The 23511-nt window shown below is 36.9% G+C and overlaps 1 protein-coding gene across 2 annotated transcripts in view; it reads right to left on the bottom strand.

The window, feature by feature from the left end:
• The window catches only part of F13B (coagulation factor XIII B chain), a 43659-nt gene that overhangs the window by 17149 nt on the left and 2999 nt on the right, over positions 1 to 23511 (bottom strand). For both annotated transcript variants that reach the window (XR_012123020.1, XM_073217228.1), the window contains exons 2-11: positions 22160 to 22360; positions 20233 to 20418; positions 19337 to 19513; positions 18809 to 18985; positions 16260 to 16439; positions 15986 to 16171; positions 14753 to 14935; positions 11393 to 11593; positions 10534 to 10716; positions 678 to 888 (exon numbers count right to left, since the gene is read on the bottom strand). Coding sequence is in view for 1 of the 2 variants with exons in the window: in XM_073217228.1 (XP_073073329.1) it covers positions 678 to 888; positions 10534 to 10716; positions 11393 to 11593; positions 14753 to 14935; positions 15986 to 16171; positions 16260 to 16439; positions 18809 to 18985; positions 19337 to 19513; positions 20233 to 20418; positions 22160 to 22360 (1885 nt within the window). In the remaining variant the exon portion in view is untranslated. The remainder of the gene's footprint in view (positions 1 to 677; positions 889 to 10533; positions 10717 to 11392; positions 11594 to 14752; positions 14936 to 15985; positions 16172 to 16259; positions 16440 to 18808; positions 18986 to 19336; positions 19514 to 20232; positions 20419 to 22159; positions 22361 to 23511) is intronic.

Below are 23511 nucleotides of genomic sequence, written 5' to 3'. Positions count from 1 at the left end.
GAACATAAAATTTAATTTTTATTTTATATTATATCTTCAAGAGGATCAAAAGCTGGAACCTATAAAATTAATTACATTATTTTATTGCATTTTAAAAATATATTTTTAAGAAAGAACAGGATTATTTTCCATTTATCAAGAAATAGAAAATATATTTTTTAAATGCCATATGAGGAAACACTTCAGTAAGTCATTCCAAATTCTTACATAGAAATGTGTTCCTGAAAATAAATACTATAATTTAAATCACTGTTATTAACATCTTGTCAACCAGTAGAAAGATTTGTACAACTGTGTTTCCAATCTTTTTTGATACATTAACCTACACTGGGAAGAGGGGAAGTTATGATTTTCTATCTCAGAACACTTAAAGGCTGATTTTTCCACATTTAAATATTACACAAAAAAACTGACTTATTTACCAAATTGTCAGAGTATCACAAATAATAAATAGCAAAGAATGCTTTGACTTCAGACACTGGAGAAAGCAGTTGAATTAATTAATACTGCTAAGAGTTTGTTTGGTTTAAAAAGAAGAAAGAAAATTATTTTTTTCCTTTATAATGACCATAAAGTGGGAATGTTGCAGAGCATAATGCTTCTGAAATACATAACATAATAAATCTCTTGAATACAATCTGACCAGAAAACAGTTGTAGGCACAGGCATCTTCTTACCTTTTTATTTGGACACATCTTGGGTATTTCAACTGCCCTCTGTCACACTGCACTCTAACTTCAGATCCAATAGATGACTCAGCTATATAAGTATCTCTTCTACAAAGAAATTCAACATACTCGCCATGGAAAATTGATGGTCTATTGTCAAAATTCCATTTCAGGAGTAAATTATTCTTTTCCATTTCAATAAAAGATAATGTGCATGGCTCTGAAAAATAAAAAAAGAGAAAATTATCTTGATACATCTTGATACATCTTGATACAGAGTTGCTAAATAGCTGTGAGTCATATAACTGTAATACATTAAGAAACTTCTTTATTTGATTGATTATTTACTGTAATACATTAAGAAACTTCTTTATTCGATTGATTATTTAAAACAGGTATTTGGAAATGCCTATGTGTCAGATGTTATGTTAGAAATGCTATAGACAGAATCAAATTATCTTGATACATCTTGGTACTAACAGGAAGCATTGTGTTGCTTACTCACAATAATCTTAAAATTCCCAGGCATTAGAGTAGCAGACAAGTTGGTTAGAATTAATAGTTAAGTCAGAAAACATGTCCAAAGCTCACAGAAAGAAATGTGCCATTTATCTCTGTGGTCCTGGACTTGGCAAAAGGGTATGCCCTGCCAGTCACTTAGCCTTATGAAGTTGTTTATTCACAGATAGCAAACAAAAAAGGTGGGGAATTTTTAGAACACTGACGATCACTAACAGTCACTGAAATAATGTTCTTCATCCTTTTCTTCTTCAGAAAGTTCAAATAAAATACCCATGAGTCAGATTATTTGTTTGATATTTGAATAGACAATATTATATAGAGATGTAGAAATAAGCTGGATTTTCAACCATGACTCAAACTTTATGACTTTATGGCATCCAAAGCAGTAGGCATGGTGGACAGTTTCACATCTTTTAAATTTCCAGTTATTAAGGAATATCAAGTTTGGTTTAAGATGTTTTAAATTCTGAGCATCAAAATGTTATTAGGTCCTTCCACTTCATGCATTAAAACAAAACAAAAATTTCAGTATTAAGATATCCAACAGACTTTTTAATTTTTTTCCATGATAAAAACTGTGATATTTTCAAAATATGAAATAATTTCAGAAAATGGGCTGTTTGTGCCCTTATTTACATCCTGGATGACCTAACACTAAGCAGTAGCTTCTGACATAGTTAAAAAGATACAGAGTTGCTAAATAGCTGTGAGTCATATAACTGTAATACATTAAGAAACTTCTTTATTCGATTGATTATTTAAAACAGGTACTTGGAAATGCCTATGTGTCAGATGTTATGTTAGAAATGCTATAGACAGAATAAAATGGACAAGAATTATTTTAAAATAGGATTTTTCACCAATAGTCTCATAGTTTTTATAGTCATTGCAAAATGACTTTGAAAATGAGGTCAAATGGTAGTATAAATTAGAATGTCAAGTCAGACAGAGAAAGACAAATACCATATGATTTCACTTACATGTGGAATCTAAAAAGAAAAATGAACAAATAAACAAAATACACAACACAGAAACAGATTCATAAATACAGAGAACAAACTAGTAGTTGCCACATGGGTAAAATAGGTGAAGGAGATTGAGAGGTACAAATGTCCATTTAGAAAATACATAAGTCAAGGAGATGAAAGTATATGAGAGGAAATATAATCAATAATATTGTGATGACTTCATGTGGTGATAGATGGCAGCTACAATTATCACTGTGGGCATTTGTAATCTACATGATTATCAAATCACAATGCTATACACCAGAAACTACTATATTATGTCAACTCTACTTCAAAAATAATTCAAGAAGATGGCAGTGTGAGAGGTGAGATGGAGAATTCCTCCCAAAACCACAGACAGTACGAAAATGCAGTTAATTGATACAACTAACCCTAAAACAACAAGAAAGAAGGCTAAACCAGACTGCACACAGACCTAACAAACAGAGCAGACCTCACAAAACAGGGTAACTTACGAAAGCCTTGATCCGGTGGGACCCAAGCCCTTCCCCCACCCCAGCTCACCTGTGGGAGGAAGAGAAATGGAACAGGGATGGGGTAGAAGCTGGGGACTGCTGAACACCCAGCCCTGGAGGTCTGCTTTGGGAGCAGAAACCTACATTGCATGGTGCTCTGGACATTGGGGAGCTCAGACAGGAGGAGTGCCTGACAGACAGATTCCAGCCATTTGTGGAGGATGGGATCCACACCCAGCTGCTCTGGGACAAAGGAAAGGCAGGTGGTCTGAGAGGCTTCCTAGCAGCAAGAGGGCTGCTGAAGGGGTGGGGTTGGCATGGAGCTTGCTGCGCAGGGGAGAGCTGGGTGAGGTTTTCCGGGTGCACTCTGCCCAGCAGGTTGGGAACTTAGAGGAGCTTCAGGTGCCCCATCCTCCTGCCTATTTGCTCAGCTCCGAGGCCCCCCACTCTGATATGCAGCCTGCCGAGCCTTCCTCCTGGCCTGCCAACACTGGTTCACAAACCTGCAGTCACTGTGCTGCTGTCAGGCCAGCCAGAGGGAGTCTAAGCCTACAATGGCTAGAGATGCAAAGTACAGAGGCTGACATCTGTGTGCTCGGCCCACTGGCTCTGACACTGGAGTCAGGCACCACAGACGGGAATCAGGAAACAGACCTTTCCTCCCCCCAGGCACCAGTGCAGCTCCCCTATGACCTCCAACCTCACTCTAGGGGCTGAGTAGATCCAGAGACTGGAGCTTCTGGGCACTAGTGAGCACCACACAGAAATATGAAACATCAAAAGAACATGGTTCAGACCAAAATCTCACAAACCCCTGAAAAAGGGTCAAATGAAACTGAACTCACCAATCTGCCTGAAAGATAGTTCAAAATAAAAATCATAAACATGCTTATGGAGGTACAGAAAAACATTAAAGAACTTAGGAATGAATTTAAGTTGGAGATTCAATCATTAAGAAATTCCATATCTGAAATGAAATACACAATGAAGGGATTTAAAAGCAGATTAGATGTAGTAGAAAAGACGGTAAATGGAATAGAAATTAGAGAAGAGGAATACAAAGACGCTGAGGCACAAAGAGAAAAAATAAGAATGAAAGAATATTGAGAGAATTATGTGATGAATCCAAAAGGAACAATATGCGTATTACAGGGGTACCAGAAGAAGAAGAGAGAGAAAAAGGGATACAAAGTGTCTTTGAGAAGGTAATTGCTGAAAACTTCCCCAATCTGGGGAAGGAGATAGTCTCTCAGGCCACGGAGGTGCACAGATCTCCCAACACAAGGGACCCAAGGAAGACAACATCAAGACATATAATAATTAAAATGGCAAAGATCAAGGATAAAGAAAGACTTTTAAAAGCAGCTAGAGAGAGAACAAAGATCACATATAAAGGAAAACCCATTAGGCTATCATCAGACTTCTCAACAGAAACCTTACAGGCCAGAAGGGAGTGGCAAGATATATTTTATGCAATGAAGCACAAGAGCCTTGAACCAAGAATACTCTACCTGACAAGGTTATCATTTAAATTTGAATGAGGGCTTAAACAATTTTCAGATAAGAAAAAGTTGAGAGAATTTACCTCCCACAAACCACCTCTACAGTGTATTTTGGAGGAACTCCTATAGATGGAAGTGTTCTTAAAGCTAAATAGATGTCACCCAAGTGATAGACAGAGTACAGAATATGATTCATAACATACAAAGAATAGAAGAGAAAGAAAAAAGGGCGGGGGAAGAACCTTTAGGTTGTGTTTGTAACAGCACACAAAGTGAGTTAAATTAGACTGTTAGATAGTAAGGGAATTACCCTTGAACCTTTGGTAACCACAAATCTAAAGCCTACAATGGCAATAAGTACACACCTATCGATAATCACCCTAAAAGTAAATGGTCTTAACGCACCAATCAAAAGACATACAGTCACTGAATGGATTAAAAAACAAGACCCGTCTATATGCTGCCTACAAGAGACTCACTTCAAACCCAAAGACATACACAGACTGAAAGTAAAGGGATGGAAAAAGATATTTCGTGCAACTAACAGGGAGAAAAAAGCAGGAGTTGCAGTACTTGTATCAGACAAAATAGACTTCAAAACAAGAAAGTAACAAGAGATAAAGAAGGACATTACATAATGATAAAGGGCTCAGTCCAACAGGAGGATATAACTGTTATAAATATCTATGCACCCAACACAGGAGCACCTACATATGTGAAACAAATACTACCAGAATTAAAGGGGGAAATAAAATGCAATGCATTCATTCTGGGAGACTTCAACACACCACTTACTCTAAAGGACAGATCACCCAGAAAGAAGATAAGTAAAGAGACAGAGGCACTGAACAATGTATTAGAACAGATGGACCTAATGGACATCCACAGAACACTCCATCCAAAAGCAACAGGATACACATTTTTCTCAAGTGCACATGGAACATTTTCAAGAATAGATTATATACTAGGCCACAAAAAGAACCTTAGTAAATTCAAAAAGATTGAAATTGTACCAACCAGCTTCTTAGATCACAAAGGTATGAAACTAGAAATAAATTTCACAAAGAAAATGAAAAAGCCCACAAACACATGGAGGCCTAATAACATGCTCCTAAATAATCAATGGGTCAATGACCAAATAAAACCAGAGATCAAGCAATATATGGAGACATATTACAACAATGATTCAACAACACAAAATCTGTGGGACACAGAGAAAGCCATGCTAAGAGGGAAATATATTGCAATACTGGCCTACCTCAGGAAAGAAGAACAATCCCAAATGAACAGTCTAAACTCACAATTAATGAAACTAGAAAAGGAAGAAAAAATGAGGCCCAAAGTCAATAAAAGGAGGGACATAATAAAGATTAAAGTAGAAATAAATAAAATTGAGAAGAATAAAACAACAGAAAGAATTAATGAAAGCAGAAGCTTGTTCTTCAATAAAATAAACAAAATAGATAAACCCCTAGCCAGACTTACCAAGGAAAAAAGAGAGTCTACACACATAAGCAGAATCAGAAATGAGAAAGGAAAAATCACTACAGACACCACAGTAATACAAAGAATTATGAGAGAATACTATGAAAAATTATATGGTAACAAACTGGATAACTTAGAAGAAATGGACAACTTTCTAGAAAAATACAATCTTCCAAGGCTGACCCAGGAAGAAACAGAAAATCTGAATAGACCAATTACCAGCAAATAAATTGAATTGGTAATCAAAAAACTACATACGAACAAAACCCCTGGGCCAGATGGTTTCACTGCTGAATTTTATCAAACATTTAGTGAAGACCTAATAACATATAGTGAAGACCTAATACCCATCCTCCTTAAAGTTTTCCAAAAAGTAGAAGAGGAGAGAATACTTCCAAACTCTTTCTATGAAGCCAACATCACTCTAATACCAAAACCAGGCAAAGATACCATAAAAAAAGAAAATTACAGACCAATATCCCTGTTGAACATAGATGCAAAAATACTCAACAAAGTATTAGCAAACCGAATTCAAAAATACATCAAAAAGATCATCCATCATGTTCAAGTGGGATTCATCCCCGGGATGCAAGGATGGTTCAACATTCAAAAATCCATCAACATCAACAACTACAGAAAGAAGGACAAAAACCACATAATCATCTCCATAGATGCTGAAAAAGCATTTGACAAAATTCAACATATATTCATGATAAAAACTCTCAACAAAAAGGGTATAGAGGGTAAGTACCTCAACATAATAAAGGCTACATATGACAAACCCACAGCGAACACTATACTTACCAGCCAGAAGATGAAAGCTTTTCCTTTAAGATCGAAAACAAGACAAGGATTCCCACTCTCCCCGCTTTTATTCAATATAGCTCTGGAGGTCCTAGCCACGGCAATCAGAAAACACAAAGAAATAGAAGGCATCCAGATTGGCAAGGAAGAAGTTAAACTGTCCCTGTTTGCAGCTGACATGATTTTGTACATAAGAAACCCTAAAGAATCCACTTCAAAACTACTAGGTCTAATATCTGAATTCAGCAAATTTGTGGGATACAAAATTAATACAAAGAAATCTGTTGCATTCCTATACACTAACAATGAACTAGCAGAAAGAAAAATCAGGGAAACAATTTCATTCACAATTGCACCAAACAGAATAAAATACCTAGAAATAAATCTAACCAAAGAAGTGAAAGATTTATACTCTGAAAAGTACAAGACACTCATGAGAGAAATTAAAGAAGAAACCAATAAATGGAAACACATCTCATGCTCATGGATAGGAAGAATTAATATTGTCAAAATGGCCATCCTGCCTAAAGCAATCTACAAATGAAATGCAATCCCTATCAAAATACCAACAGCATTCTTCAATGAACAAGAGCAAGTAGTTCTAAAATTCACATTTGACCACAAATAGCCAAAACAATCCTAAGAAGGAAGAACAAAGCAGGGGGAGTTACGCTCCTTGACTTCAAGCTCTATTACAAAGCCACAGTAATCAAGACAATTTGGTACTGGCACAAGAACAGAGCCACAGACCAATGGAACAGACTAGAAAGCACAGATATAAGCTGAAGCATATATGGTCAATTAATATATGATAAAGGAGCCATGGACATACAATGGGGAAATGACAGCCTCTTCAACAGCTGGTGTTGGCAAAACTGGACAGCTACATGTAAGAGAATGAAACTGGATTATTGTCTAAGCCCATATACAAATGCAAACTCAAAATGGATCAAAGACCTGAATGTAAGTCATGAAACTATAAAACTCTTAGAAAAAAACATAGGCAAAAATCTCTTGGACATAAACATGAGCAACTTCTTCATGAACATATCTCCCCGGGCAAGGGAAACAAAAGCAAAAATGAGCAAGTGGGACTATATCAAACTAAAAAGCTTCTGTACAGCAAAGGACACCATCAGTAGAACAAAAAGACATCCTATAGCATGGGAGAATATATTCATAAATGACATATCTTATAAGGGGTTGATATCCAAATTATATAAAGAGCTCATGCACCTCAACAAACAAAAAGCAAAAAAGCCAATTAAAAAATGGGCAGAGGAGCTGAACAGACAGTTCTCCAAAGAAGAAATTCAGATGGCCAACAGACACATGAAAAGATGCTCCACATCCCTAATCATCAGAGAAATGCAAATTAAAACCACAATGAGGTATCACCTCACACCAGTTTGGATGGCCAACATCCAGAAGACAAACAACAAGAAATGTTGGCAAGGATGTGGAGAAAGGGGAACCCTCCTACACTGCTGGTGGGAATGTAAACTAGTTCAACCATTGTTGAAAGCAGCATGGAGGTTCCTCAAAAAACTAAAAATAGAAATACCATTTGACGGAGGAATTCTACTCCTAGGAATTTAGCCTAAGAATGCAGGAGCTCAGTTTGAAAAAGACATATGTGCCCCTATGTTTATCACAGCACTATTTACAATACCCAAGAAATGGAAGCAACCTAAGTGTCCATTAGTAGATGAATGGATAAAGAAGAGGTGGTACATATACACAACGGAATATTATTCACCCATAAGAAGAAAACAAATCCTACCATTTGCAACAACATCAATGGAGCTAGAGGGTATTATGCTCAGTGAAATAATCCAGGCGGAGAAAGACAAGTATCATATGATTTCACTCATCTGTGGAGTATACGAACAAAGAAAAAACTGAAGGAACAAAACAGCAGCAGACTCACAGAACCAAGAATGGACTAACAGTTACCAAAGGGAAAGAGATTAGGGAGAATGGGTGGGAAGGGAGGGATAAGGGGGAAAAAGGGTCATTATTATTATCACACATAATGTGGGGGGGGCACAGGGAAGTCAGTAAAATACAGAGAAGACAAGTGGTGATTCTATAGCATCTTACTATGCTGATGGTCAGTGACTGTAATGGGATATGTGGGGGGGACTTGGTGATGGGGGGAGTCTACTAACCATAATGTTGTTCATGTAATTATACATTAATGATAGCCAAAAAAAAAAAACATATCCATAGTTGTGACCAGCAAGTTGTGACATGTGTAACACAGAGCCTTGGGAAAGATGGTACCTAACCATGGTCCACTGGTCCAGATTATAGAATGAATAAATGTTTGTTGACTGACAAAAACAAAACAAAACAATACAAAAAAAACTTCTAAATGACTCAGACTGTACAGGCAATATCAACATGGATATTGTATTTTTTAACTGAAAGATAGTAAAATACCAAAGTGCAAAGATGTGTGGGATGAAGCTAAAGTTGTGGTCAGTGGAATTTATATCATTAAATCCATATAATTAATATCAGGAGTTAAATAATTTTTCCTGAGATATTAGACAAAACACAAAAGCTGAAAATCAATCATCAAACTAGCAAAAAAGCTAGCAAAAAAGAGTAAAAATTAAATTCAAGAAATTGAGAGAAGAAATAATAGGGATGAGACTCTAAATTAATAAAATGTAAGTAACATTTGATGAAAGGATCAACAAATGCAAATATTAATTGTCTGAAAGACCTATTAAAATGTACTGATGTTTAGCAAGACATGTTACCACAAGGATACGTAAACAGCAGTAATGACAGGGGACACACCACTAAAGGCATTAAAGGGTGTAAAAGGATGTCATGAATGCTTTGTGAACAAATTTGACAATTTAGATTTGAAGAACAAATTACCAGAAACCACTCCCTACCAAAACTGATAGAAGAGATAATAATCTAGTAACTATTAACCAAATTGAAGCTGTAGCCATCTTTCCTCAAAGAAAACTCAAAGCCCAAATGGCATGTTTGGTGAATTCTTACAATTATTAAGAAAGAAATAGTACTAATCCTATGAAAATTCCAGATAACTGAAAAAGAGGGACTACTTCCCAACTCACTGTATAATGTTAGCAGAAACTTGACACCAGACCTGAAAGGCTAAACACTCTCATGAAAATCTATGTGAAACTTCTAAGTAAAATATTGTAAATAAAAAATCCAACAACATATAAAAAGCAAAATTCATTGCAACCATGTGGGATTTATTGTAGAAATGCAGTCATGCTTTAAAATTCAAAAAGAAGCAATACAATTTCAGGGGTAAAACAAAATAATAATCACATTATTTCAATAGATCAGGCTAAAATTAAGTACTTAGTGAAGATTTTTTTTCAAACTTAGAAAACAGAAATTAAAGGTTTCTATGTTTGTAATCGATTTTTTAAGTATTTTTAACACTGAGTTTGAATATGAATTACATAGATCCTCACTTATAAGATTGAGAAACAAAGAATACCACCACCTCTTCTGCCCAGCATTGTAATGAAGTCCGAGCCAGTGAGATAAGAAAACTAAAGTCAGATGTGGAAACAGAGAAATATTTTCTTTTCATTTGAAGATGTGCTATTTTACATCTCCTGAGAATCTTGGTGACTACTGTCACTTTTATTAGGATGCCTTGCTACTAAGGCATTACTTGCTTCATCTTTCTAGAGTGAGGTGTCTGTTCCTGTCTTTGTTTCTCTATTGAACTTATTCTTTCTTTTTAGTACCACCAGTCACACTGAATGATGACTGTTACCATGTTTACTCACACCACTATGGATTGATTATTCATCTTATCAATATCAGACCAGTACCTGATGTATGCTTTGTACTTAAAAAGTTCTGGGTAGAGCGAGTTGGACTATAGTTATTTTTGATCTACAGGAAAAAAGTGGAAAACAGTGATTAAATAGGCTCACTAATAAAATAACATAAATGTAGTACACTAAGCATTGATTTAGTGTTATATTAATTAAAGGGAACAGAAGTGACAAAACGTGAAGTTATTTCATCAAATAGAGACATATTTAGTAGTACATACCCAAACACAATGGCGGGGTGGTCCACACTCCCTCCACACAATAGGACTCCTTAGATCCTTGAAGGAAATGGTGTTCAAAACATCTGTATTCCACTGAGGAGCCATTTTCATAGGTGTCTACTGTTGAACTAATAATGACTCCATTTTTAATAAGTGGAGGAGATGCACACATTCCTACAGATGCTGTGAAAATAATTTGTAAAGTATAAAATTGTTATAATAAACATCCAGTGCTTTTATCATTGCTATAGAAATAAAAATAGATGTTTCACATAAAAGCGCTTTTAAGACGGCTTTCAAATAATTTTTCAATATTGAAAGCATTTCTGTAAAACTTCATACTATAAAATTATTGCACTTAGAGTCTCAAAATATTTAAATACACATTTATAACTAGCAAGACGTCAACAATCATGACTTTGTGTGTCCCTGTGTAGCTGGCCAAGTGAAGTGTATGGCTGCAGCCGTGATTTCTGCCTGTGTTCTCTTCCTTTGTTCACTATTAAATGGGATGGTCCTGTGTACACGGAGAATACAAATCTCTTGCTGCACATTAAGCCCCTTCCTGAGATGATGCCACCCAGCAAACCCTGAGAGCAATGTTATCCAGAATTGTTCATTGCTCACATGAGTGTTATCAATCCTCTGATAGTCTGGCAATATTTATAAGATCTCTCATTTCTCCCTTTTCGGATTAAAAGATGTCAGCATAGTCATCTTATTTAAGTGTTTATGTTGACTTGAAATTCTTCAGTTTTATAGATTAGAAGATGGTGGGGAATTGCTTAGGGTCTTATACTTAAACCCAAGTGGCTACATTGATCAACTGAGAAATTGTCAGAAAGCACTATCATTTTACCTTTTCTAATACATACAGGATATTTCACTTCTCCTCTATTGCACTGCACAGACAGCTCAGACAGTGGGGTCGATGGAGACAAGTCATACCCCTGTTTACATGCAAAATCTACCATATCTCCATGTAAGATCTGTCCTGCATACTTCCACTTCATCTCTATGTTATTCCTGTTCATGAAATCCACATTAACAGCACATGGCTCTGTAAGACAAAATACTCTTTTAAATTCTTTACTCACTAACAAATATGAAAGTGATTTTTTTTAAAAATAAAAATCTTAACAGGCATCAAAAGCAATATTTTATTCCATTTACCACACATATATGTAATAAACATATATATACACATGATGAAATAATTTATTATCATCAAATGACCTTGTACACTTCTTACAATATTCATTATATCAAAAATTTAAGTCACTTAGTTTGAAACATTGAGAGTATTGTTGAAGGCCATCAACCACTTAGGTTAATCATGATTTCCTTCCTATAAAAGAAAAATCTTGAAATAGAAAATGTACTTACTGTATAAGCGACACCTACCACCTCACATACATCAATGAATAAAACAAAGATTCTTGCCCTGGTGGAGTTTAACTTGACTGGGAGAAACATACACAATAAGCAATAAATATGTGGATTTTATAATTTGTGGCCATCTTTAAACATGTGGTAGATGAGGTGGGAACATGAGTAGTGGAGAGTAAGGGCTCTCAAAGGGCTGGGGGCAGGAGTTTCACTTTGAAGTAAGGGGTTGGGATCAGCTGATATAAGCAGTAATACTTGCACAGGCTTGAAGAAGTTTAGGCAGTGAACCATGTGATTTTCTGAAGAAAGGGCATTCCAGGCAGAGAGAATAGCCTGAGATGAGAGAGTACTTTACTTGGTTGAGGAATAGAAAGGAGATAAGAGGGGCTGGAGCAGGGTGAGGGTCAGGAAGACACCTAGGGGAAGCCTGCAGTGGCTCGTCGTCCAGAATCACAATCCACTGATGAGAAATTCTGCTCCTTGGCACCTCCGTTTTCCCACTGGCGGCGAGAGTGCATCCAGTTTTGAGGACAGATCAGATGTAGCTCTCCCCTCTTGCTACAATAAATGATCTTCACTCAGTATTTGATTCATTAGCACTAAGCCCACATGTATGAGGCAGTTGTTCCAGATATAAGAGAGATTTCTTCAAACCTTGTCATTCCTCATGAGGTTGTTCCCTTATGAGCTTTGCTATTACTATTTCAATCCAGTCTCTGTCTTCAGAGATGACCATGTTTCCATTCAATGTCTTACCAAGAAACTTTATAAAAACACGAGAGCCAGAAAACCTACAGGTGATTGTTTATCTGAATGTGAGTGGGAACAGCAGCTTAAGAATGACTTGAGAGAGAGGAGACCACAATGGAGATGTTGAAAGAGTTCTGGACTGAAAATCTAAACTTATGCATATTAAAAACATTATAAGTAAAATAAAAAATAGCTGAAATATGCATGATTGCCAAATGGATAATATAATTTATATAAAGAAAACTCTTAATATGAGGATACACAAATCACTAAACTATGAACAATCCGTTCATTGGAAATAAAACAAGAAAATGGAAACGTGTACAATTAATATTTAAATCAAATTAAAATAATTTTAATTGATGAATTAACAAAATGCAAAGATTGAAATATTTAAGTTTACAAAAGGTAAGAAAATCACTACTTTAATTCACTGATAGTGGGGTTATAAACTTTCTGAAAGATAATTTGGCAATTAACAGAAAAGTTATTAAAATTCCAGATCTCTTTGATCCAGACATTACTCTTCAGAAAAGCTGAAAAAATAAAATAAAACATGTGAAATAAATATGGTTCACTTAAAAATTATAAAGTTCTTCTAAGTATACAAACATTTAGTACAAAATATATTACTGGGAATATAAAAATGTTGAAAACACACTAAACTTCCATCAAAAGTGATTAATTGTGGCATATCTGCATTGTGGAATACTACGCAGATACTAAAATATATACTGTGGGAATATGTTGAACCATGTTCATGATGTAGTTTGTTTGTGAAAAAAAACGTTACATAGACTCATGATAAAACATATTTTTCTGAATGTGTGTGTGTATGTAGAAAAGGGTTTAGAAGACCATTAACTAATCATTAATAGCATTTCTTTCAGACTGGATTACTGATATTTTGTTTTCTTTTACTTGCTTCTATATATTTATAAATAATTTGATAAACAACGATAATTTGCTTTTGTAGTTTGAAACACTATTATTTTCAATTAAATGACTAGCTTACCTTAATTTATAGGAAACATCATACCATTCTCTATTTTCAAAAGTCAAAGCTTAACAAGTTCATTGCAATTGTAGTGACCAGTTACATTACTTTTAAATGTCACTGACTAACAAAGAAATGAGGCCAACCTATCAGTTCGTAATGAGAACTGAGTATTTTTTTCTCACAGTTATCTCAGTTTTGGTACTTAAATAGGGTGCTGCTTCAGACCATTTAAAACATTAATGTTAACCACACCTTAACCCAAAATATGTTTAGAGTAACTACAAACATGCTTTTATTTGCCCAAAAAGCTATAACTAAGGTGAGCATTCAAGTAAGGAATTGGTGGCAAAGAAAGCTATTAACAATATGCACTATCATGGAAAAACTTGGGTTAATTATTCTTTCCAAATGACATTCTGAAGACAGCCAGGCAGAGGCAGGAGGACTACAGAGGGCAAGTCAGTTAGGAGAACCATGCAAAAAGAAATCGGTCATAAAAATGTGAATATACTTAAAGTTATTGAAATGCATATTTTAAAATGGTTAAAATGGTAAAGTTTTGTTTTGTATCTCACCACAATTTTTAAAAAGGAGGGAGGTGAGAACTGATGTAGTCTTGGACCCGAAGATAACTAGAATTTCTGCTTAGAGAAATGAGTAGGAAAACACTGGGGAAAAAAGATTTAGACAAAAATCATCATTTCTGTGCTATAAAACATTGTGTGAAAATCACATACACATATAAACACAATGGTAAAAGCAATTCAGTGTATTCTGTTATAAAGGGAATAAGTTCCAGGGATCTGATGCACAGCATGGTGACAACAGTTAAGAAATTTCTGTACACTTGAAAGTTGCCAGGAGAGTGCACCCTATGTGCTTTAATCATAACAACAGAAAAGGTAGTTGTGTGAGGTGAAGGATGTGCTAACTAACCATATTGTGGTGATCGTCTCATGGTATATGCATGTATCAAATTATCACAGTGTATACCTTATATTTACACAATGATATGTATCAGTTGTGTCTCAACAAAACTGAGAAAAAGACTTTTTTAATTCAAGGTGTTCTCTGTCTTACCTAAGCAAACGGGTGGGGGTGACCATTTTCCTTGTTCACAACGAGATATTTTTGCTCCCTTCAATAAGTAATATTCATCGCATCTATATTCTACTGAGGATCCTGTCGTGTAGCTTGTCAGTAACCCATCAACAACAGCCCCATTTATTACATCAGGTGGAGGCTTACAATTCTCATTATTTTCTGAAAAAAATGTTATTTAAAATTAATATGAAATTATAACAACATAATGATATAGTTACCCATTCTATTGTACCTCAACATATGTATTATATAATTTAACATAATTTTATTTCTAAATTCAGCAGGAATGAGATAAATGTTATTCAGTTCAAATATTTTTTAAATTTACTAAGTAAGAATAAATAGCAAATGTCTTACCTAAGAACAAGTATGCACATTTTCAGTTTTCTTGCTTGTGAAGGAATCATGATATAGGTATTCTTAAAATGTGTAGAAAAGTAAACAATGGTCTTTCACCTAAAAAGATCACGGTCAGTCCTGAACCTGTCCTTTGTCAGTGTCCACTTCTATTTTTTCCCTCATTCTACTTCATCTCGGATCTCAGTCAACCCGTGGATGCAAATTTCCACTTTCTCTCTCTCTTTAGAGTCTCTCACTCTGCTAATTTCTTTTGCATCTAAATTTTCTCTTATGCAATAAATATCTTGGGAAAACATGTTTGTGGAGACTTCTCCAGGACCTGAACCAGGTACAGTAACGCAGCCTGCTGGTGCCCTTCAGGGAAACAAAAGACCAGGGGCAGGTCTCAGAGCCTGGAGGGCCTGGAACGCCCAGATGCGGAAGCGACGTGAGCGGGACCCGCCCAACACCAGACGGAGGGCTCTGCCCTAACCCGGGAGGCCCGACGCGCGGGGAGCAGGGAGGCGGTGGTCACGCAGGCGCCTGACCCGACGCTCCCTTGTGCACTTCCCGAAGCACATCCGCACTCGTGTGCGGTCACAAAGCTCAGAGGTCACGGTGCCAAACAAGTCAGGTAGCAGTGCCTGGCACTAAGGTACATTTAAGAAATTGTCTAAGTTTCCCAATTCTTTATGTTGACTTAAATCCTACAGATCACCTCGTGCACACGAAAAGCAGCCAAGTAGGTGTGGCACCCACATGTTTCTAGCTCTGCTAAGCAGTGGTCTCTTGCTGGAGGTATGTGGATACAAGAAAAGTGGAAATCGCATATAATAGGTTTAGCTACCGATGCTAACGTAGCATACATACCGACACACTCAGGGGGGAGTGTCCATTTTCCACGTGTGCAAGTGATTTCTTCGGATCCACGGAGATGATAGCCGCTTCCACACCCATATGCCACTTTATCCCCACTGTAATGAATGGTAGCAGATGACATTGGGGCACCGTTCTCAACCAAGGGTGGGTCCTCACAGGCTATCTTATCCTTTTCTTCTAGAAAAGGACAATTTAAAGACAAGAGACCATTTAGCCACACATACAGATCTCATTTCAGGTAAAACTTACTGGAGGCGTTGCTAACCAATGCATTTCGGAGGCTCTGTCCATTTTCCATTTTCACAACGTATTTCTTCTGATCCCTGTATTTCAAAATTAAGTCCACATTCTATGTGAATGATTTCTCCATGGCGATATGCTGTCGAGTACGTTTGAGTTTTGGAGTTTGGAGGCAGAGGTGGAGGAGGACATCGATTTCTTCTTCCTAAAGAAAAAATGTCAGCATATTCAGTCACGTTTAGGGAAGGTTTGATGAGCATGTTTGTTGTGCTGAGCCCTCGTCCCCATCTCCTGATGCGCTGCCTATGAGCATTCCTGTGTGACTTGCTTCTGACACAACACAGCAGAGATGCTGGGACTAGGAGGTTATGTGCACAGGATTATGCCACGTGCTGTCAGCAGGCCATTCGTGCTGAGGCTCTCTTCAAGAGGGTCTGATTTTGAAAAAAGCAAGCTGCCATACTGTGAGCTTCCACACAGCAAGGGGCAGAGGGCTGCCTGTAGCTGGTGGCCAGGGAAAAGCTGTGGCCCTCAGGTGAGCGGCCGGCAAAGTCCTAAAGGCTGCTAACCCCGACATGTGTCTGCAAGCAGGTCTGTCCCCCGCTGAGACAGTCCTGCTGGGACCTGGATGGCAGTGTAGTTAGACTGGGGTGCAGAGGGCCCAGTAAGCCGCACCCAGACAAAGACCTGCAGAAACCGTGCAGTCATACAAGTGTGCTGTTCCCAGCTGCTTGGTTTGGAGCAGCATTGTTATGCACCAAAGAAAATTGAAACAGAAGCACAAACAGCATTCACGATCTCCTTTAATCCTAAAATGACTTTATAATGTTGGGGTTATTATTTCTCCCATGTTATAGATAAGGAAGCTGAAACTTCCAAAATAAGTAAATTATAAAGTAAGTGGCAAATCTGGTCTTGGACCCATGTCCCTCTGAATTAAATAAAGTATTCTCCTCCTAACTATTCTAAAATTTTGATACAGTAATTTCCTGTTGCTGTTGTGACAAATCACCACATTTAGTAGCTTAAAATAGCACACATCTATTCTCTTAGAATTCTGGAAGCCAGAGGTTCAGAATCAGTTTCACTGGGCTAAAATAAGGATGTCAGGAAGCTGCATCCTTCTGGAGGCCTTAGGAGAGAACAGGCTTCTTTGCCTTTTCATGCTCTGGGGGCTGCCTGCATTCTTTGGCATGTAACCCCTTCAAATCTCCCTCTGCCTCCCATTTACAAGGATGCCTGTGGTGACACTTAGGGCCTGCACGGATAATCCCGGGCATTATTCCTACATCAAATCCTTCACGGTCACATACGCAAGGCCCCTCTTGCTACTTAAGGTAACAGTTCCTGCCTCCAGGGGTTAGGGAATGGACATATTTGGGGGCAGAGGGAGCCATTATTCAGCCTGCAGCACCACCTATCTAGCATAATGACTACTTACTAGAGAAAATCACAGGTGCACTGGCAGGCTGACTGCTTTGGATGGGTGGGGTGTGGAATAACAGTAACTAGGTCTGCTATTTGTTTTTGAAATAACTTGCTACAGACAATCAGCTAATAATCTTCTGCTCTACTGTTAGACCCAGGGCTCTTGAGCATGACTGGAAAATCAGGGAAACGTTGTAACTGATGTTCAGTGACTTTAAAGGATGACGACAGTGCGGGGGCGGCCCCATGGCACACTCCTGGTCAACTCCTGCTTTGATTCCCCTCAGAGCTTATTTCAAATGTTCACCACGCTCTCCCAAATTCCACTTTCCTGTCTTTCTCCTGCGTGTCACTAATGACATTATTTTCTGTGTTACAGAGAACAAAGAGGCTGTCAAGCCCAAAGAACTCTCCGCTTCCAATCCTCAGACTCCTGTTTTCTTTTAGAGCCTCGTCCAGATGCTGCCCCTCACCTCTTTGAGCATTACCTGCCTCCACACCAATCCAAGCCTTTAATGTTTGCTCAAACACCGGACTTTGTTATGCCCTTTGTCAGGCTGAATCAATTACTTCTTTAAATCCATCTCCTCTGCTAGACTAGGACTCCTTCGTATCTCACTGTAAGGTATTTGAATGACTGTGGAATCAGTGTCTTCTACAGACCGTCATACTACTGGTGTGAACACACTCAGGATAGGCACTTAACCACACCCAGCTCGTAGGAGATGACCTAGGCCTTCATTTTCACTCTGGGTAATAGTCTGTTGGGGTTTCTGCTCTTTACTCCACTATTTTGAAGATTGTATTTTCACATTAGGAAATATGTGGCCAAATATGAAAGTATCCTCACAAAGCTGGATCTAGTAATTTCCCAATAAGAAGTTATTTGTTATAGTAAGAGTTAAATTTACAATAAGACAGTTTAAAAGATATATCCACTCTACAAATTAATGCAAAACTTAAGATTTCTTCAGGTTATATGTATTAAAGATAGCTGAAAACAGCATTGACTTAGAGACAATGTTTCTTTAAAAAAATATTACTCAGGCCAAGAATTAGGTATCATCAGGGAAATTTTTTTCATTGGAATTAAGTCAATTCAGACATGATACGTTATTTGTATGAATGTGAAATTTCTAAAATTACCTTCACATATAGGAGATTCTGGGTACCAGCCGAAGTCATAGCACTGAATTAAATCAGATCCACTTAGATAATAATTTTCATGACAGAAAAACTGAACTACATCTCCTTCTTCATAGGTTTGCTTTATAGGATGAAAATAACCATTTTCTATTAATCTTAAAGAAGAGCACGTTAATTCTAAAAATGAAAGAAAAAATGAAAGTACAAGTATTTTTCCTGTTAGGACAAAATTCAGCTACTACTGACATGCCATCCATATCTGAACACAAATCAGTAAATTTGCCTTATTTTCTTAAATATAATAAGAAGTGTCCATTTATATATTCATTAAATGCAGTTAGGCTTATTTTAATTTAATTGAGCTAAAAGGAATTTTTCCTGTTTGAAGGTTTTAAATGATCAAAGCCTACTAGTGACATAATTAAAACCAGAAGCAAAAAGGTACAGGAACTGGAGCATAATGACTTATACACATTCCATAAGAGAAGTTTTCAGAGTGGAAACATTGTCTTTCAAACAAGAACCTACTGGCACACGTGGGCGTGAGGGACCATCCAAACGGGAGGCACTCCGCCTCCTCCGCCGTCTGCCCTCCGGCCGTGTAATAGCCTGTAGCACATTCATATCGCACCTTGTCCTTCACTCTGAATATTTTCTCTGTTGTGGAATAATTTCCATGATATAATTCAGGTGCCAGGCACGTTTCTAAAAAAATTGACAATATTTACTTTATGAACTTACCACGAAACCTCAAATATTCAAAAGAAATCTTAAATGTATTTTCACAAACTCCTAAGAATATATTGTGGCATCAGCCATGCCAAAACAGAGAGGCAGTCATTAGCCCTTGCGCCTCCGGTCCCTTCATATATGCCTCTATTTTAACTCCACCAGTTTTCTGTTCTAAAAGTCTAGTCTAGTGTAAACTTGACTAAAGGCATAATTCAGCTGAAGGTTGTGTAGTAACATTTTTTTGTTACGCTCCGTCCATGGATTTGTACAAGTTAAACAGCTAACAATGCACTAACAAAGCATGTATTTCAAATTATTGGATTATTTTAAGTATATCTGGGCCTGTTTTACAATATAGAATAATGTGCCTTATCTTGAATTCTTCCCTAATAAAGGAAATAGTAGTTTACATATATTGCAAGAAACATGTTTGTTAAGGCTCTTCCATTTTATTCCACTCTAGTTGTTTTCTCTGTTAGTATAAAGTAGGAACTGCTAGAGTAGGTTTGTTGTGGGAGCTGAGAATCCTCTGGGTTAAGGAAACACTTAGCATTTAAGAAAAAATATATAATGATCACTTCCTGCCTTTGCAGACACACTGCAACTAATTCTATTAAATAAAAACGCCTACCAGTATAAGTGTAAACCTCACAAGTCCCAATCTTCAGTTTTATGACCTGATTTTTAAATACCTTGTTCCTTCCTGCAGGTTGGCTGAGAGGACCACCCATCCGCGAGACACCGCACCACCTCTTCATCCTTCCCACTCGTGGTTTTGTGTCCTGAAGCACAACTGTAGCTCATGCTCTCTTGAATTTTGTACAGTATTTTTACATCAGAGATGTAACCATTTATCAGATCAGGCTTGGTGCATTTTCCTAGGGGAAAAATATTTCTTTGCTTAACTTGATAAAATTAAGTTTGTGTTTTACTAAGTTATAAAACTAAGGCAAATATTTATTATTCTTTGAATTTGGAAGACAGATAGAAAAAATGTCACTCCACAATTCCTTAATTTAGTTTGGTTTTGGAAATATCCTAGATGTTCTGCACCAAGTTTCTTTTAAAAATTGATTCAACACTGACATTCTTTGTATTTACTAATTTTATTTTAGTCATTCCTAACCCTACCACATCTACTTTTAGAAAATATACCCAGAACTCTTCCACTAACTAACTGTCATTAATAGCAAATAGAAGGAATTTCTTTTGGATTCACTTCCTAATATAAGTCTACTGTGTTTGGTAATTTTTAACATCATGTAGCAAAAGCACATACCGACTTTATGGAGCTTTAAATATTTCTGTAGACATCTTGATGTGTAAACTTTGTTCATTTATTTTTTTCAGCAAATGACCACCTACTGCACAGTAAGACTTCACAGCCAGTCCATGTGGACTGTGATGGAATCACAGACGTGTTACTCAAAATCTTTGAGTTTACAGAGTGGGATAATATATAAATTTATCATAACATTATATACAGTTCACTTATTCTTTAAGCCCTATTTTTAGGTTCTCCCAAAAAACCAATTCAGAAAGGTTAAGAGACTTGCCCAAGATTAACAGCAGTTTAAATATATTTATTACTTGCTGTATGGCAAGCAGTTTGTAAGGACCATCTCACTGAGGCAGCATTTTCCCCTTTCATAAAGGAGGAAGTTAGGCTCTGAAGGTTTAAGTCACCGCCAGGGGCAGAGCAGGGTTCACACGTGGGCAGTTTGACTGCAGAGGCTGTACCCTAACCATTGTGTGGCACTGCCTGGGCTCTCTTCTAGCTCCCATTTCAATGCTCTTACCTCCAATCTACCACAGTAAATAAATCTGAGGTGTTTATTTTTTATCTTCTAGTTATGAGATTTACTAGAATCAATCTATGATCTATGTTAATACTAAAAGTACAATATTTACATTTATGGTCTGTCCTCAAGTCATGGAAGGGATAATTATCCCAAATGAATATGTTTACTAGATACACCATTGCAACAACCATACCCATTTCCTCTTCTAAATGAACCTGAGTCAACCAAAGCCCCTTACTCTGCAAAACAGAGCTTAGGGAATTCTTCACTCAGAGGTCATCTGACCCAGTGGAAGCCAATAAATAGTCTGACTATGGTGTGGCCTGATGTGAAATAATGAGATGGGCCTATCAGACTTCTTTTTCACAAATTTAAACTAAAAATCCAGAGAAAACACATTTTCAGCAGATATTATGAGAGAATTTGGCATACAGACAAGAGAAGAATCTTTCAGATGATAAAACAGAGTAACAATCTTATTCTTCCTAAGGCCAGTGTCAAGCATTCTTCTGGATTCTTGTGCGGAATTACCTGAATCAGTTCCTTATTCCTTAAAGTAACTCAATTACATCTCTGTTCCTTGCAACTGATAATAACAATTTCAGTGATTATCATTTATCCTTTTCATGGGTTATTGTCAAAAACATTTTAATGAGAAACTTTATAGAATTTAGGATTATGCGTTCATTTTGTAAAAAAGATAGTGGGCCAGTAATTTTGTTCTTAGCTACTAAAAGGTTTAACCACCTGCCACACTTTTGCAGTCGAATCTATTGGAGTGCCACACACACCATTCTGGCACCTCCCGCGGACTTACTGAGGCACCTTGGCTCCGGAGACCAGCCTCCTGCAGCACATGTGGTCTGCCCCTCTTGTCTCCCGGTTTCAGTTGTGTAGCCAGGCAAGCAGGAAAATGACAATTTTTTGTGTATGCTCATTGGAAAGTAATAACTTTTAAAAGAATAGTAATATTGGGCAATCCGTCCATTTTCCACATTAGGAAGACCACAAGGTTTCTCTGAAATGAGTAAATATCAAGTTGAAAATTGAAAAACATAACTAAAACCATGAAATTTGTGATCAAGCAATAATACATTTTTAAATCAAAGTACTTGCAATATGCTAGCAACTCCAACACCCAATGGTCAGATAAAAAGGGGCAGGCCATTGACTCTGGGAAGCTTTCTCTAACTTTGTAAGACAGCCCTCACTAATAGAAACACAATGCAAGCCACATATGTAATTAGCCACATATAGTAGCCACAAAAAGGAATAGTTGAAGTTAATATTAATAGTAGGTTTTATTTGACCCAATGTATTAAAAGCATTTTTCATTATTTTCTTCTTACTAAGTCTGAACTTATATGTGCTTACACTTTCAGCACATGCTAGTTTGGACTAGCCATATTTCAATAGCCACATGTGGCTAGTGGCGACCATACTGAACAGCAGAGTTCTTGAAATAGATGATGCTCTCCTAAGATATGCAAACCTATGAAATTCCAAAATGAATGGCCTTCTTAAAGAAAAAAGACAACCAATTAAAAAAACAAATAAAACCTTGAATAAGACCTTTACAGAAGAGGGCATTTAAATGGTCAGAGACCTAGTAAAAAGTACTCAGCTTTATTAGTCAACAGGAAAATGCAAATTTAAACCACCATGAGATGGTACCACATATTCACTAGAATGACTGAAATAGAAAAGACAATCTCACTGATTGTTGAAGATGTGGAGAAAATGGAACATGTACGAGTGAGAGTGTAAGTTAGCACAACCCCTTATGAGAAAATAGTTCAGTGATTTTTCACAAGGCAGAATATGCACAAACCCCATTAAAAAGCATACATCTGTGCACCTCCAAGACATGTAAGAGAATATTCATAGCAGTCCTGTTCACACAGTTCCAAATGGAAACGATTCACATGCCCATAAATGGGGGAGACGGTAAACCCATTTTAGACTATGCTCACAATGGAACATTACACAGTCAGGAAACATGTATGCTGAATGGTGAATCTTACAAACATGCCAAGTGAAAGAAGCCAGTCACATATGAGTACATATTGTATTTACTTATAGTATTGCACTTACTCATGAATTTTTTTATTCAGATACAATCTTTCTATGTTAGTTTCAGGTGTACAACATAATGATTCAATATATGTA

Source organism: Manis javanica, chromosome 11 (genome assembly GCF_040802235.1).
Source record: "Manis javanica isolate MJ-LG chromosome 11, MJ_LKY, whole genome shotgun sequence".
Classification (NCBI taxonomy): Eukaryota; Metazoa; Chordata; class Mammalia; order Pholidota; family Manidae; genus Manis; species Manis javanica.
This window is presented reverse-complemented; position numbering and strand designations above follow the sequence as displayed.